Source organism: Strix uralensis, chromosome 9 (genome assembly GCF_047716275.1).
Source record: "Strix uralensis isolate ZFMK-TIS-50842 chromosome 9, bStrUra1, whole genome shotgun sequence".
NCBI classification, from domain to species: domain Eukaryota; kingdom Metazoa; phylum Chordata; class Aves; order Strigiformes; family Strigidae; genus Strix; species Strix uralensis.
The window spans coordinates 5,623,432-5,640,227 of NC_133980.1; the positions used below are offsets into that span (position 1 = coordinate 5,623,432).

The following is a 16,796-nucleotide window of genomic DNA, read 5'->3' on the forward strand; positions in this document are numbered from 1 at the left end:
TGACTGGAGAGACTTCTGCAGACCTTCCTGGTGCAACAGCACCCACCTCCCACTTGGGGTGGGAGCAGGATCAGGCCCAACCCGTGGCCAGGTGGGATCTCCACCATGCCAAAGCTCCTGCTCTGCCCAGGACAGCTCTGCCCAGGACTTGCCTTGGTGTTCCCAGGTTTTGTCACAGTAGGGTAAATTCAGCTGTTCTTCTGAGGTCAGCGGTGCATCCACACCAAGGACAGAACAAAAACCACAGTGAAGCCTTCTCCAGTATTTTTCCTGTCTCATCAAAGGTATTTTGATAGACCTTTTCACCTCTCGTTGCAAAGTGAGGACACATGTACCATACACAGGCATAAAGAGGGTCTTGTTCACCAAGCGCTGTGCTGGGGTGCATCACATCTCTTCGGGAAGCCCCGGTACGATGCAGCTGTGGGACAAATCCCTAACCAGGGTGTGAACTCCGTAGCCAGCTGTCCTGTCTATGTATTTGAAAACACCAAAGTATCAGAGAGAATTAAGCTACCCATCAGAAACTACCTTGCCAACCTCTCTGTACCTCAGCAGGGAGACAAAACAGAGTATCCTGAAAAACCCCATGTTTTAGGTCGAGTGATTTTTCTGTATTTTGCATCTCAGAACTAATATCCTCTAAAACAAAGTCCAAGTAAGAGATTTCCAGTTCTAGCGTTTTGACATTATTATTATTATTAAAATATGAACTAATTATTATTAAAAATAGTTTTTTAAAATTTCTGTATATACAAAAAAAACCCAACCTGCACTAACAGTTTATATACCAGATTGCATTCCAGTGAGGAACTAAAATAAAACATATTGAACTTCAAACCAAAATGATTGTGCAGGTAAATTTAATCTGATTTTAATAGCTGTCCTTATCACTTCATGTGAAAAGGTTTTTTCTCACTCTTCCCACCTAAATCCTCCTGGAATTATCCTGTCTGAGAAAAAACAAGAAGCTAACTGTGTCCCATGGAAATGAACCACATTGTCCAAGTTTTTAGGCAGCAGCAGCTTACTGGGGCAGACGGCGTGGGGGTCCTGCAAGCCCCCAGATGGGAAAGCTCATAAATTACCCCCCAGCCCTGCAGGTCTCCTCCAGGCTGCCCTTGCTTTGGCAACAGCAACCTCTAGTGCAAGGCAGCGTTTTTTGTATTTGGAAACACTAATGTAGAATAAATGGACTTTTCAATTGTAAAGCCTGAAGATTTCTTCGACGCATTCCTGACTCTACTGCTAATGAAAGCTTTAATTTTCTGACTATCTTTCTTCAGCCTCCCAAGCCCGTTGTGTCACCTGATTCTCTCGGGTTAACCTGGCTCATGACACATGAGTGTGCACCAGACCAGTATGCCTCAAGAAGTATAGGAAGAGCTGTTGCATGGTAGAGGAACAACCGGGAGGGGGAAAAAAAAATAAAAGCAAAGTCCAGATGCGCATTTCACATGCCCTGGGATCAGTGGTGTGTGACTGCAGTTTATATAGGAAGAGCAAAATCGGATCCAGATCTGGAAACACTTTCAAAGTTCAGGGGGTCTGAGGTGGGGAGAAGTTGGGGGAGGCCTAACTCATCAGTCCTCTGTGCCTGCCTACACCGCAGGTCATATATTTATGCTACCGAGCAGAAATAAAAGCTCCCAAACTGCAAAGCCGTAAAGGGAAAGGGGAGGGAGGAAAAAAAGGAACACACACAATTTACTTTTAAATGGATGAATAAGGCCTCATTGTTATGAATCCCAGTTTACTTTTCCTGGTCAGGCACTTGAAATTTTATTTATGCTTAATAGACTGCGTTTGGCATGTGTAAAGATGACAGAAGTGTGAATTATGAACGACCTTCAACCTATTCAGGAAGTTGTAATAATTGAAATAATAGCAAAAACGCACTCCCCGCGAGCTCGGCCCGGGGCCGCGCGTTTGGCCGCTGCCGCCCACGTGCTTTGAAGTACCCCGGCCATCCCACCTGCCCTGGCGAGACCCTCACTGCTCTGCCCGAACCACCCTCCGCTTCCATCCAGCATGCCCTCCGGCCCCCAGAAGGATGCCGGTTTGGGGAAAAAAAGTGACACTTCAGCTGATGAGTGTGAGCAAAGGCACCAGCTGCTACGTGTGCATTTATCGTGCTCAGCCCCGAAGAGGAGCTGTATTCCGCTGCATCCAACTGAACTACATTCCTGCATATACAAGAGCTTTGGAAAACATGGCATGTGCCACAGTACTGCCTGGGAAATTCAGATTTTAAGGGCAGGCGAGAGATGCTGCTCAAGAGTCAGTGCTCTTTGTACTTTAACCCTCCAGGCGATGTACTGAACTTACAGCCAGCACCACAGGTGACTCTGTCCTGAACCACACTGGTGCAAGAGGGAGGACCAAGCAGAGGACCCGCTCTGCATGGGATGGTGGGAAGGAACAGAAGACCCCAAAGATGGAGAGCACCCTGCTGAAAGCCTGATGAAGCCCACCAGCACCCGCAGAACCCTGCACTGCTGCTCCTACGCCAACATCCAGCGCCTGACACGCTCCAGGCCTCTGCCATGTGCCATGGCTATGTCTACCCTAAGCAAAGCACCAGCCCCATCTCCCGGCAACTTTTGGGGGCTCCAGTGGACCAGAGGGGAGCATGCCCCGAACTGGGGCAGGAAAACAAGCGTCTGGAGAGGTGGCGTGCACGTTGCCAATAGGCATTTGCCTCGGCGCTGCTTTGGAGCAAGAGTGGAACTTGCCTGAAAGGCAAAACAAATTAAATGTCCAAAACTAATAATAAGCATTATGTTCAAAGGAGCTCAATCAAAATCAGGATTTATGCCCACCAGAAAAATAAGAAGGCCGAACAGATACATAACCTCACAATGAGCCGTAATTAAACATTTGATGGGAAAAAATGAAAGAAAAAAGTCGAAACAGCAAAGCTTCTAGTTTAGCTCCTATGATGAACAACTTCTGCAACTGGAGAACTGTGTGATGAAACCTGATCCAGGTTCTTCTTGCCATACTCGGGCAAATGATAAATTGAAACGAACTAGAGTTTTTTCAAGGGCTAACGTAGAAGAGTCCTTCCCAAGCATGGGGCCCAAAGAAAACGAGCAAAAATCACAGGCGAAATTCAGCAAGTGTCTGTGTGTGAGTGGCTGCGGGGCCAAGGGTGGGAGCCCAGAAGGGAGGAGAGGACCCTCCCCTTCACCCTGCCGAGATGGTGGGGGAGCACCTCAGCATCAGGACTGCGAACCCTTTCCTTCCTCGTTTCCAAAATGCCCCGAAACTGCCAAAGCGGATCAAGCAGGAGGTGCTGGAGAGAGTATGCTCTCCTGAAATGGCACCAGGAATCCCCATTTTTCCACCTTCTGGGATAAAAGGTGCCTCCTGCTCCCCTAGAATGAGGAGGGAGCTGCAGGATGTCCCTCTGCAGGGCACCCTCTTCAGCATCTCAGGGGCTGCAGGCCACCTCCCCAGTGATACTCAAGTCTTCTTCCATTGTTGGTGAATTTTAGCCTCTGTGAAAGCCCTGGGTCCGGGTGAGGGGCTGTCCCATCCAGCCGAGCTGCTCTGGCCCTGCAAAACCTGCTGAGGGGTCGCTGATCACAGACACCAGACCACAACTTCTGTGCAACCACCCATTCTCCTGAGGTCACCTCACCACGCAGTTATCTTCTAACTTCCATGAGCCATGAACCACGCAAAGTATCAAGTGAGTTGCAGCCTTGTCCTGGCTCTGTGGACATCTATAATCCTCTGTACTCTTTCCAGCAAGCATATGAGTATGATTTGACAGGTCTCATCACAAAAAAGGCATTTTTGCTTAGAGACAACATGCCTTACCACTTCTGTTAAACACAAATTGTCAATAAAAAGCTTATCACTTTGCAGAAATGGTAACAACTAGTTGCCAGTTTTGGTTGTAAACAATTTCCTTTAGGTCACGTCAGGACAGGCCAACACCGAGAGCGGTAACACCACCAGTGCATTAAGCTCCAGATAACACCGGCTGATGTAGAGACAGGGCAGGAGCTTCATGCACAGCCTCAGCTCTAACTGCAGTAAGTGGAGAATCACCACCGATGAGCTCCCCATTCCACCAGCCCTAAGCTAACACGACGCCACTCCACTGGAGACAGATTTTCAGTGGGAGCTGGATTAAGCTTTATTTGCTTAATAAACTAATAACTCATAGGAAGAATCATGGCAGAATAGGGCCCCGTATGAGCTCAGCGTGTGTGTGCCCTCCTGACCCGCAACAGCCAAAACCTTAATTTCACTCTCTGACAACAAAGCCTCAAAACTATTCCTTAAACACACAACTTTTGCAGGTGGCTGTGTGTCTAGGGCTGCCGGAGGAGTCTCTGCTGTTTTCTGCCTGCAAGCTGCCTGACACAGAGGGGGGGCAGCGGCAGTAAAATCTGAAACATGAAGCTGTGTCTGCAGATTAAAAAAGTTTGTAAAACGTGTAAGATGTGATCAGATCTGGTGAAACCTACAGCAGTAGGTTCACTAGTGTAAGTTTATATCACTGACATCGGACACATTGTTAAGAGCGCAACGCTACTGGTTTTTCTCCCATTGCAGTGGCATATACTTGAGTATAAGGAAACAACACAAAATGCACAAAAAAAAGAGCCTCAAAAACCTATTTCAGCACACACAGCAAACCCCAAAAACCTATTTCAGCACACACAGCAAACTGAAACCTCAGTAAACTGATCTTGAGCCACTGTGAGTTTTTCATGGATAAGCCAAGGGGAATCTTCAGGAGCTGCTGAGGGGGAAGAGACCTGGAAGCTCAGAGCAGTTTTACAGCATTATGTGGCTGTACCACTGTCAGAGTTCTGCAAGCAATAAGCAAGGCAAAAACAATATTCGGGAGTTTTAACTTCAACTGCTACCAACTGCATTTCTTAAAAGAAAAAAATTTAAAAATATCTATTTCTTATAGCTTGAAGGTGACCGTGATCCCAGCCTGAAAATGTGCCTGGAACCTGTGACAGCCCCTGACGTGCCATTGCTATAGTCACTGCTATATTTGCAACTGCACTTTCATTAACATATATATTTAAAAATAATGCTTTTGCTGGGATGACAGTGCTGCCAGAAAGCCTGACAAGGCTAATCATTCTGAAGTCATTAAAAAGTTGAACTAATAGATGTTTAATCATAACAGAAAGGAGTCGTCCCAGTTAGCAGAAACTGGTGTTGAATCCTAACTAACTCTGAGCTGAAAAAACGCATTCCAGGGCAATAACAGTGACAAGACTCTGCAGCTCTGCACACACTGCAGTCTCTTTGGGGGAAGAAAAAAAAAATGAGAGCGCCCTGTTTGTGGAATTTTATTATTCATATACATCTTGAATTACATACGTTCAGGTTAGATTGGGTATGACAGGAGATAATAGGAAGACAGCAAAGAGAAATCCTAGATCAACCTCATTTGAAATAAAAAAAAATTAAAAAATGCAGCTTTTAAACCCTACTCCACCTCCAATCAAATGAAACACGAGTTGCATCCAGCGTGCATGTTTTGACTGCATCCCACCATTATCGAGCTGTTCATCTTAGCAAAGCTCATTTATACAGTCATAAGAAAGAGACCAGGCCTTTTGTAAAGTTGATCCTAAGTGATGAAACCTAACCTCAACCATGAGTCAGGGGGTGGGGTGGTATGTCTCTGAAAAAACTCTAATAGAGAAAACAACAAAAAAAGTTTTTCTTTCACTCTTTTTGTCAAAGACAGAAGGTAGAGCTTAGCAGAGCGACTAGATTACACATCGCCCTGAGATTCATCTAAATCCTGCCTCAAGCAGTCTAGGAATCATACCTGTCTGTCAGTCAAGCTTGAATTTAGTAGCATAAACTTGTGGGCAGCATGAGGCTGGGAGCGCTGGCAGGATCTTTTACCTTTTCAGGTACAGCCCAGTGTTTGCTTGTGAATTTTACAGATGAGTTGAAGCAATTAGAGGTGAACAATTACTGCTGATGGAGTGTCTGTGCCTCGAGAGGTAGAGCTTGAGAGGTAGAGCGTCTCCCGAAGCGGGGATGCTCCCCACACGACCAGGGCTGCTGAGGCGCTTATTTCTGGGGGAACCAGGAGGAACCGGGGTGCTCTCCCCACCTCTGCACCCAGCACTGGCTGTGGCTCCAGCAGAGCTGGGGTCTCCTGTCCCAGCTGGGCTGCATCGCCTCTGCCCTCCAGCTCTAGCTTCCGCCACTGATACATGTCCTCAGGCTTCGCTTTTTTTTTTTTTTTCCCTTTTTTTTTTCTTCCTTTTTTTTCCCCTTTTTTTCCAGGAGCTACAAAGGCAGAGTGACCCAAAGGCAGCCCCACGCAGTCTATACACAGGCACATATGCACGCTCAGTCTTGACTTGCATTTGTCACTCCTTGTACACGCACACGTTTGGCCATGTAATGTCCATTTCCCAGTTTGCCTTCCTATTATATTTTATATTACCTCTGGTGAGCTTGTGCCAGAAGAAAGCAGAAGGAGGAGCTGTTAGAAAGGCTTTTTCGCTTTAAGATTCAAGAGCACATTTTTAGCATTAACTTTTTAGGCTCTGGTCATAAAACGTTGGAGTACGCAGACAATTTTGTGGGTAAATGTACAGCGTTTCCAGAGGGCCAAATGAACAACAATCTCTTGCTGACAGCGCCCAGCTCACAACATGCTACTTGAAAGACAACCAGTTCTTAATTTGCAAATCTCAGCAACAATAAGCTATAAAAATATGGAATTATGAACAGCACGATACTGTGCAAAATAAATAACAAGTCTCCAGTGAATGAAAGAAATTATTGGCAGCAGTACAGCCACCATTACCAAATGTCAGAAATGTAAACACTAAAAAAAGAGAAAGTTAAAAGCGCCATAACTTTCCTTCCAAAAACGTCAAAACGCGGGTGCGTGTCTGCGTCGCAGAGGTAGATGCTGAGGTTTCAGCTTAACGTGTATTTTCAGTTGCAGATCGCCAATACCAACGCAAAGACAGTAAGTTGCTTTGACCAATGCACGTGATTCCATTTCTAATCTTTCCTGGCTATGCCAGCTCTTATTAAACATAAAATATTTTAATTTGCTGTTTCCCTTAATGTATATAGTTTCCTTTTCATATCATTGTTCCATAAATGTTCTGCATTAAGAGAATTTCTCATTTTTCAGTGTAAAGCATATTTCAACTTGGAAAATGTATTTTGCATTTACTAATAATCTTTATGGTTTCTCTAGCTAAACCAGCTGCTATATAAAAAAGAAATTGTATCTCAGTTGGCTGGTTCATTCTGCGTTACGTGTGCTCAGGGCTGAATTGTAAAAGTTGAAAATTAAAAAAATCCTCTGTCATAGTTTCTGAAAAAGTTATTTAAACCAGTTTTAATCAACCATCTCACATGAGCGAAATACATAACGCTGTGCTGGAAATAGCAGGCTGTCTCACGTTCATTTCCTATACGTAAGGAATTTGATTAGAACGAATGATTTCTAATTGAAGCTTTGTGTCTGGTTGTGATTCTTCTTTCAATACTGTCAAGGCAATTAATTCAGCTAAAGATAATCTTTAACGTTCGCCTGATGCAGTTAATTAAGTGGTGAAAAATGAAACACCGATTAAATGAATCAAATCTTATGTTGCAGGTAGCAAAGTTTAAATTAGAAATTTAAAGAATTTACAATCAGTTGTTGCTTTGCTATTTTAGATATTTTACTTTAAAGCAGTATAGCTTTCTTAACCTAACTTCACCCATTAAAATATTTCATAACGGCATGTATTATCCGCAGACTGAAGCAAACCTTGATTTAAGAAACACCTAATAACTCATCAGTATAATTGAAAACAAAAAATGCTTCACTGCGTCCTTCCCCTGCCTGTCCCAGCCTTTCCTCCAACTTACAAGGACAAGTAACGTTTCAGCCCAACAAAGAGTGGATTTAAGTGCGAGAAATGAAAAGAAAAAGAAAACCACTGCAGATCCTGGTTCAGCATACAAGTATTACGAGTTCCAGCAAAGTGTAGGGGAAGGCATAATAATATTCATGAACGTGTGCATTCAAATTCAAAGCCCCATACGTGCAACTACATTGGTAGCGTTATCAGTTTTGTGTCTTCCCCTCCACTCTTTCCATTAATTTTACATTACAGCTTCTGATCAACTCAACAGTTTTACTTAGCGATCCAAGTGCACTGGAACAGGAGCCAGAAAACGCTGCTAATTCAAAACCAGCAAATATTGCCTTTGTATTCCTGAGAAAACACTCCCAATTTTTGTCAGGTATAAGATAAAAAAAAAAAAAAATATGAATTGAACAACAATGTGGAAAAATAGAAAATTCATATTACATATAGCCCATAATCAAAATTATTCTACTCTGCGTTTCACATCTGTGCCTTATCTTTTGCCATAACAGCAAACAGGCCAAAATCTGTTGTGAATTGCTGTTATTTTTTTTTCCATTGACACCTTAAAGTTCCTTAAAAAAATAAGTCCAGAAAGTGAACACTACATACCTGATCACTTATCTGACATGCAACAAGGTTGTGCTGATTGTAGCATCCAGCAAACTTGATATATTTGAGCCAGTTTCCTACATCTGGTTGACTGGCATCTATGCAGAACTTCACATTGCAAAACTCATCCAAGATCTAAAAGGAAGAATATGAAAGAGTAAATCTTTCTGTCGCTGTCTGGGCATACTAATCAAAAGATAAATCACAGGTTTCCAGATAAACAAATGGATAATAATAACAATATAGACATCTTTATTCAGAAATACGCTCCTCTGGTGAGATTTTTTTTCAGGAATGGTCAGATTACATACGTAATAATAATAGGACAATAAGCGTACTGAAAAATGTCTTGACAAATGTTTACATGTAATCGAGATGTCTAATTATTGCTAAGACACACTATGCTAATTTAAGAGGGATCTGATTTTCTATGCATTCATCAGTGACTATGTTTGAAGCTATGATTTTAATTAAATATGATTTTGTCAGGGAATAGAATAAAAACTATTAAAATAGGTGGCATTGGCATCATTTGAGGTTTCTGTTTTGTTTCAGGATTTACATTGCTTGCAGCACCCACTGAAGCCTTTCTGTATTTGTTGCTCTGAACCAAACTTTATTTGGTAGGCAGAGTTATTTATCTTGTTTTAATATTACACTTCCTAAACAGCCCTTCTGTGCAACACTTAAATCATTCCCCTTAATTGAAGCAAATAATAGAACTCCCTATGCCAAACTAAAGAAAATAAACGAAAAACAATGTAAACACTCATGCAAAACATGGCAGTATTCAATACATACCAATAAATGGTTCCAATTATGCAGACAATAAACAAATATAATGAGATTGCTTGTGGACAAGCTAAAGAGGATGTTCTATTCTAATATTATGACAAATGACTAATCATTACATATGACTGAGTATCAGTATTTATTTGCAAGCTTCACCACCGGCCTATCCTAAACTTTCCACAGCATCCCAGGGAGCTCCCTGCTACATTTGTAACTTCTCCGCCTGGGCAGCGACAGCAAAACCACCCGATTTTATTCGCAAAAAACCCCTTAAAACACACACCCCAAACGACAAGCAAGGGCAGGGGGAGGCAGTTTCCCCGATGGGAAACGTTTGTATTCACGTCCAGCCCCACAGCACTTTTGGCCTCCGCGCTGAATGGCCGGGAACCCCGGCATTGTCTATCAGTTAGTTAATGAAAACCCACGGAAGTTTCCTATCAAGGGCTCACAATGCAGCCTAAGCCCGTTCCCGTTCATTAATTAAACGAGCCCCGCGAAAGCCGCTCTCCCCGCGGGGGCGGCCGGGCCGGGGGCAACCCCAGGTACGGCGGTCGCTGCCCGGGTCGCCGCCCCCCGCCCCGCCGCCCCCCTGGGCCCAGCATCAGGCCCCTTTTTTTTTTGGGGGGGGGGGGGGGGGGGGGGGGGGTGCTGTCCGCATGGGCCCGCCGAGCACTGCCCCGCCACAGCCGGGTTTCTCCTCTCCTCCCGCGCAGCATTCCCCCCCCCCCGCAAAAAAAAGAGGGAAAAACCCACCCCCAAACCCACCGCCACCCCAAATCCCGCGGGCGCGCAAGGCGAGTTCCATCCCCCGCGGGCGCGCACACTGCCCCGCCGCCCGCACCTCTGATCATTTTTTGGAAGGGGGGGAGGTGGATTTTCCCTTTCAAAGCAAACCCCGCTCTGCCTCGGGGGGGGGGTTCTCACCCCCGCCCCCCCCCGGGGCAGCGGAGGAGGGTCTGCCCGGGGGCCGGCGGCGCGGCGGGCACCGACGGGGCAGGGCAGCCCCGTCCCGCGGGGCCGTGGGCAGCGCCGCCGCTGCTCTTACCTTGTGTCGCCGGGAGCCTGCGTGGGCAGGGAGGGGGGCGGGGGGGAGAGGGAAAAATATCCTTCAGGCGGCTGGAAGCAACATCTTGGCGTCAAACGCGGGCGGAGGCCGCGGCCGTCGGGGTCCGGGGCTGCGGCGGGCGCTGCGCGGGCGCGGTGCGCTCCAGCATTTGTCGGGGGGCCCGGAGCGCCCGGCGGGGAGGCCGGGAGGGGGTTGCCGGCCCCGGAGGGCTCAGCGGCGGCGGGGCTCGGCGGGTTTCTGCCGGTTCGCCATCACCTTCCCCTTTCGGCCCCTCCTGGTCTTATCGGCTGGTTTGGGGTGTGTGTGTGTATGTGTGCAAAGAAAGTTACCGGGAGAAGCGGGAAGGGAAAAAAAAAAAAACAAAAACAAAAGGAAAAAACAACCAACCTAAAACCCACACAACCCTCTTTAAGGGAAAAAAAAAAAAAACAAAAACAAAAACAAAAAACAAAACAACAACAAAAAAAAAAACCACCGCACACCGCTCAACAAAACAAACTTCTTTCACTTCTCCGCCGGGGATGGGAGAAAAGTGCGCGTGGGCGGGCGGCTCTCCCCCTCCCCACCCCGCAGCCTGCCCGCGGCGCTTCTTCCCCGCCGCACCCCCGGGCAGCGCCCGGCCCGGCCCGGCCCTGCCCGCCCCCCCCCCCCCACCCCCCTCCCCGCCCACCCCGTCGGGTCCTGCCAGCCCGCCGCTCCCCTTTCGGGCACTGTCTCTTTAAAGCGGGGCAGCCCCGGCCGCGCCGGCGGCCGCCCCCCCCGTTCCCCCCCTCCCCGTCCCGGGCGGCGGCGGCGGCGCTCCCGGCGCGCTTAAAGCGACAGCGGCCCCGCGGCCGGGGGTCACCGCCAGGTCGCGGAGGAGCGGCCCCGCCGCGGGGGCTCACCGGCAGCCCGGGGAGGGAGGGGGGGGGCGGCCCGTCCCTCCGGCCGCATCCCCCGCCCGGGGCCGGCGGGGGACTGCGGCGGCGGTGCCTCGGGCCGTCGCCGCTCAGCCTCTATTTATACGCCCGTCGTCCCCCCCCGCCGCCGGGCCGCTCGCCCCCCGCTCCCCGCAGCCGGGAGCGCCGTCGGGGCGGCCCCGCAGCGGGACTGCGGCGGGCAGGGAGCCACGCCGCGATCGCCCCGACGGCTTCTCCCGGCGCTCCGGGACCAGCGCGCCCGGCTCGTTACCCAACTTATTCTCGTCATCGCCGTCTCTGTGGTTATTAATAATAATTTTTAATGAAACGCAACTTTTTTTTTTTTTTTCGCCCAGCCAATTTCCCAACGACCCTGTTTGGTGCCGCGGAACCACCGCCCCGTTTGCCGGCGCTTCCTAAACGATTTGGTTTTTTTCCGCCCCCCCCCCGTATTTATTTGGTAACGAATCCCATGAATGGAGCCGGCGGGAGGCTGGGCTCTCCCCGCCGGCGGGGGCAGCGGCGGCAGCCGGGCCCGCTCCCCCCCGCGGGGCAGCCGCGGCCCCCGCCGGCTCCGGGGCTCCCCCGCCTTCGCCAAACGGCCCCGAAATCCCACCGCCACGCAAAGCCGCAAACCGGCCCGCAAAGTTGAGCACCGGCTAGGCTAACTACGGCAAGATACACGTATATATGTGTGTTTTGGGAAAGAGAGAAGGGAGAAAGAAAAAAATTAAACAAAAAAAGAGGGCTGAACTGTATCTTTTATTGCACGATCCAGAAGTGCCACCCACTTTTTTCTTTTCTTTTTTTTTTAACTGCAGATATATTTTTCAGACTAAAAGTCGATTTTTCTTTCCCGGGGGGCCGGGGAAGGAGGGCAGGGGGAGGGCGAGAAGTCGGGTGACAAGAGATGATGATTAATTCGTCTCAGCGGCCTGTTATCTGTGACATTGAACTGTTATTTCAGATAATAGCTATTGTTCGAGGCCGGGAGGGGAGAAAAGAAGGGGGGGAAAAAAGAAAAAAAACACAACCAACCCGCACGCAGTGGTGGTAGGTAGGACGGGAAGAAAAAAATTTAAAAAAAAAATTCCTTTGTCAATAACCTCAAAAAACCTGGTGGGAGATTCCCATAGCACCCGGGCCTGAGAACCGCGCCGCCCGCCCGGTTTGCCGGACCATTGATTTCCTGCCCTCCCTCCGCTCGCCCATTGTTGGAGATTTTTTTTTTCTTATTATTTTTTTTCTCTCTCTCTTCTTCTTTTCTTTTTTTTTTTTTTTTTTTAATTTAGCCATAAATTGGACCGGCTCGAGCTATGAGCTGTTCTATTTTCTTCCTGTCAGGATGAGGGATTTGTTTTATGATGCATTGTGTATTAAATACAAGTAATCTGGGAAACTGATTGCTCGAGCCCATAGGTCTGATCACAGGCCCCGATAGGAGCCGGAGCCCCCCCCTTCCCCCCTCCCCGCTTCGCCACAAAAGGCGGAAACGCCGGTGGATAAACAAAAGGGGCCTCCCGGTACCGGCAGAGCGGGGCCGGCCGGCACCGGGGCTCCGCCGCCGCCGCGGCGCCCACCGCGGCCGCTAGGTGGCGCTCGCCGCCGGGCCACGGGCCGGGGCCACCGCGGGACGCGCCGGGAGCGGGAATGGGAAGGGAATGGGAATGGGAATGGGAGTGGGAATGGAATGGGAAGGAAATAGGAAGGGAATGGGAATGGAATGGGAATAGAACGGGAATGGGAAGGGGAATGGGAGCGGAATGGGTACAGGGAAGGGAATGGAAATGAGAATGGGAATGGAATGGGAGTGGGAGTCGGAATGCGAATGGGAGTGGGAATGGGAGCAGGGATGTGAGTGGAAATGGGAGCGGGAACAGGGGTGGGAGTGGGAATGGGAGCGGGAGGTTTGCAGCTGCAGACCTGCTGCAGCCTCTTTTGAGAGGGGAACACCCCGGTTTTGTTCATTCCCCTTCAGGCACCGCTCCCGGCAGCTCGGCTGTACCCCAGCCTCTGAGGAGGAGGAGGATGGGGAGGAAGGCACATGCCCCTGAGGTGGAGGGGTTGGTGGCGGGGAACGGCGAGAGGCGTGGGGGGTCGAGTCTCGCCTGGCCGCCGGTCATGTGAGGGGACGTTGGAGCTGCACACACATATATATTTTTTCTTCTTTCAAGCAAGAATCTTTTAAACATATCTGCAGCTTTTTCTCTCTCCCCTTGGATGGTTTGGTAGGCGCTTCAAGAGGCCCAAATATTTCCACAGGGTCCCTTTTGCAATTGTTTATTTAAAATAAGTCGCTATATTAGTAGAGGCAGCAAGGAGTTAGTACTCGAGTCTGCTAGTAATTCCCACCAGGCTGTAAACTGATGCCTCTTTTAAGCCTTTAACTTCATGGTCGTCCCAGAAGTAAAAGTTCTCATAATGGAGACCCTATGGGCATCGTGCATTCCAGCACATCATTAAAGCAAAGCAAAGCAGCTCAGCCAAAGCCAGATGAAATAACTACACTGTCCACTTTTAATGGGCTTCCTGTGGACAAACACTGCAGAGGACAATGGTGAAAAATCAAAGTTGCTGGTGATTTTTAAAAATACTGTAAATGTTCATATTAGGCTTAATATTATCCTTACGTTTATAGAGCAAGCCACTTCATAACCGCATTTTTAAGTGGGGTTTAATGTTATATTTCTCAAGGTGACTAAACACAACATTGAGCATCCTGACTAACACTGTGGTGAGTGTTTAAAATACTGGGCGAGTGTATCAAGCAGGGAGGGAGAAAGGAAAAGCAAAGCAAAATAAACACACAGAAAACAACTGCCCTCCAACATATCCAAACACTCCGGGACAGACCCAGGAAAACAGCAACAAGCAGGAAAGGCGACACAATTTCTGCGTATTAATCCCTCCTGCCCTGCGTTGTGGATATAGACTTAAAAAAAAAGATCAAGAAAAAACACAAGTGTTGCTGCTTATTTCAGGGTGAAGAGCCGGACCTCTTCCAGCCCTCGTGTGAAGGAGTGGTGGTGGTGGTGGACATCACGGTGCTGCCGCAGCCCCTCGCACCGATGCCCCATCCCGGCCACCCCTCCTGCCCTCACACGCTGCCGGGCTCGTCCCTCCTGGCCAAAAGGCAGTTTTCGAGTGAGGGAGAGGAGGAGGAAATTAAAGGTAAAAAAATGTAAATAAAAAATTTCCCTTGGTCTGGAAATGCGCCCAACTGAAAGCATGTTAATCTCCACCTCAGTAATTTGGTTCTTCTGGAGAAGACAGAAGCCCTGCTGCTGTGCCCTGCACTTCATAAATCACGTCTTTATGTGGACAAGGTCAGGGCACCTAACAGCTCAGACATGGGCCTTTGCAGTGGCTCGGAGGGCTCCGGCATGTTTATTCTCTCACACAGATCTCCGAGGAGCAGTCCAGCACGCTTCTAATTACTTTTGATTATTTTCATTTGCTCGGGTCAGGCTGGCTTTGCCGGCACTGCTGGAGGGTAGGTTTCCCCGCCCCCCCCCGGCCTGGCTGTGGGACCCGGGGGGATCAGGGCTCTGCTGCTCCCAGTACCCCCTTCCCCAGGGCAGTGCAGGGCTCTGGGGTCCCCCAGGGCTCACCCCACCAGTGGAGGGGGGTCCCCTTCCAGCAGCTGCAGGGTGCAAAGCCCAAAACACCTTCAGCTGTGGCGGGGACACCCAGCTGGGCTGTCCCACCATAACCAGACAGTGAGGGGCATTTACCTGTCTGAAATGAGGAGCATGCAGAAAAGACACACACCCTGCACTGAAAATACCAACTGCCTTTGGGGAAAAAAAATAAACGACCCCGTATCCTTGCAAAAATTTAGAGCGGTGCATGTGCAGGCGATAAAAATGTTGAAGGACCTCTGTGACTCCTGGGGGGACAGGGCTGTGCTGGGGGAACTGCAGAGCACATGCAGCCTCCAGCAGCACATGTTTAGGTCCCTTCTCTTTCTACTGCTGTGTGACACCCCACTCCCCCCCCCCCCCCATGCCCCCGGCACAGTGCTTTATTGCTGGGGTAAATACATCTGTACAGCGAATGCATGGCACCCACGCAGAGCAGATGCATGTCAGGGGCACACGAGTGGTCCCCCAGTGCTGGTAGGACCCAGGTGTGGGTGAAGCTGTCCCCGTGCTCCCACAGGCGCTGCTGCCTGCTTGCACCCCCTCTTATGGTCCGGAGCAACCATGAGACTGCTACTGCCAGAAGTCAAACAACTACCCAACTACTCAGCAGAAAGGCTCCACTTTTTCTCTCCTAAAATAGCATGTTCCTTCTTACCCTGATCTGATCTTGACAGCCCAACCCTGCTTTCTCACCTCCAATTGTCCTGGTGTGAGCGGGGTCCCAGCAGACCCGCTGCCCTCGCATCCCACCCAGCTCTCACACATGCAAACCCGCTGGTGTGCCGAGCGCTGGGGCAGGCACCGCCCCGTCCGGGCACCCACACGTGTCCATCGCATCCCGCCGGTGAGGGTCTCCCTGCAGGTGTGGGTACCGTCACGGCTGATTGTTGAGGGGAAACTTCCTGAGCAGGGGCTGCCAGGTGGGAAGGAGTTTTCTAGCCGGCATTGAGCCATGCTGCCAGGGTTTGAGCCTGAATGGTTTCGGATCTTGGGTGTTATTGCGTACCAGAAGTGAAATCGCAGCAGATTTACCTTCTCCATCAGTAAGGAAGATGTAAAAATGGGTCAGTGACTAGTATCCAGCTGCCTGGGTGAATTTCCTGCTATGGGGACTAGGCTTGAAAACCCTGTAGAAACTGCCCTTCCTCGTAGCAGGAAGAGATGTTATAACACCTTACTGCAAACAAACCATGGCCCTCACAGCCAAACCCAAAATGTGATGCCGGGGGATGCCATGCTGCTTGTCCACCCCCTGCTCCTTGCACAGGCAGCAGAAAGGGAGTTCCACTGGGAGAAATTGCCTTGTTTTCCTCCTCCAAATCTTCCCCCAGGTTTCCCTGCCAAGGCGCATGCTCTGGCGCTGGATGTGGAGGACTGTTGCTGTTTTCCTTCGTAGTGTTCATTACTTCCATTACAGAAGAGTCTGGAAGCCTCCAAATCCAGCCAGGGCCTTTCTCGTGCTCAGGGTTAGACAGTCCCCGCCAGGCGAGTTTGGCACCAGTGTTTGCTAAGATAAAAGTTGGGGGGGAGGGTTCGGAAACCTGCACTAGCTACCTCATTTTAACACCTACTAGAGACGGGGCAATTTAAGGCAGCAGCTGATTGATGTGGGTGCGGGCCTCCCGTCCACCCAGAAGCTGTGTGTTTTTCTGTGCTTCACCTTTCTCATGTTTTGAAAGCAAGCCAAAATTCTGGAGAATCTGGGAAACTCCACCGGTGAAGCCCTTATTCTGCATCACCCCCCATATGTTGGGCAGCATGGAAGGGCTCTTTTCTCTCTTAATCATCCAAAGAGTAAAAGACCTTCAGCATAGGCCTCTAAAAACCTACCAAAATGACCAAAAAAAGTCCAATTTAGTTTCTTTCTAGCACACTCTTCTTCATCCTTGCTGAA

The 16,796-nt window shown here is 49.2% G+C and overlaps 1 protein-coding gene across 7 annotated transcripts in view; it reads right to left on the minus strand.

Moving 5' to 3' along the window:
* MECOM (MDS1 and EVI1 complex locus) overlaps positions 1-16,796 on the minus strand; it is a 345,512-nt gene that overhangs the window by 39,182 nt on the left and 289,534 nt on the right. For 6 of the 7 annotated variants that reach the window (XM_074878469.1, XM_074878467.1, XM_074878468.1 and 3 more), the window contains exon 3: positions 8,499-8,633. In XM_074878469.1, coding sequence (XP_074734570.1) covers positions 8,499-8,633 — 135 coding nt within the window. Of the gene's footprint in view, positions 1-8,498; positions 8,634-10,338; positions 11,041-16,796 lie in introns of those variants that run through there. The other variant, XM_074878470.1, reaches the window with a different exon arrangement.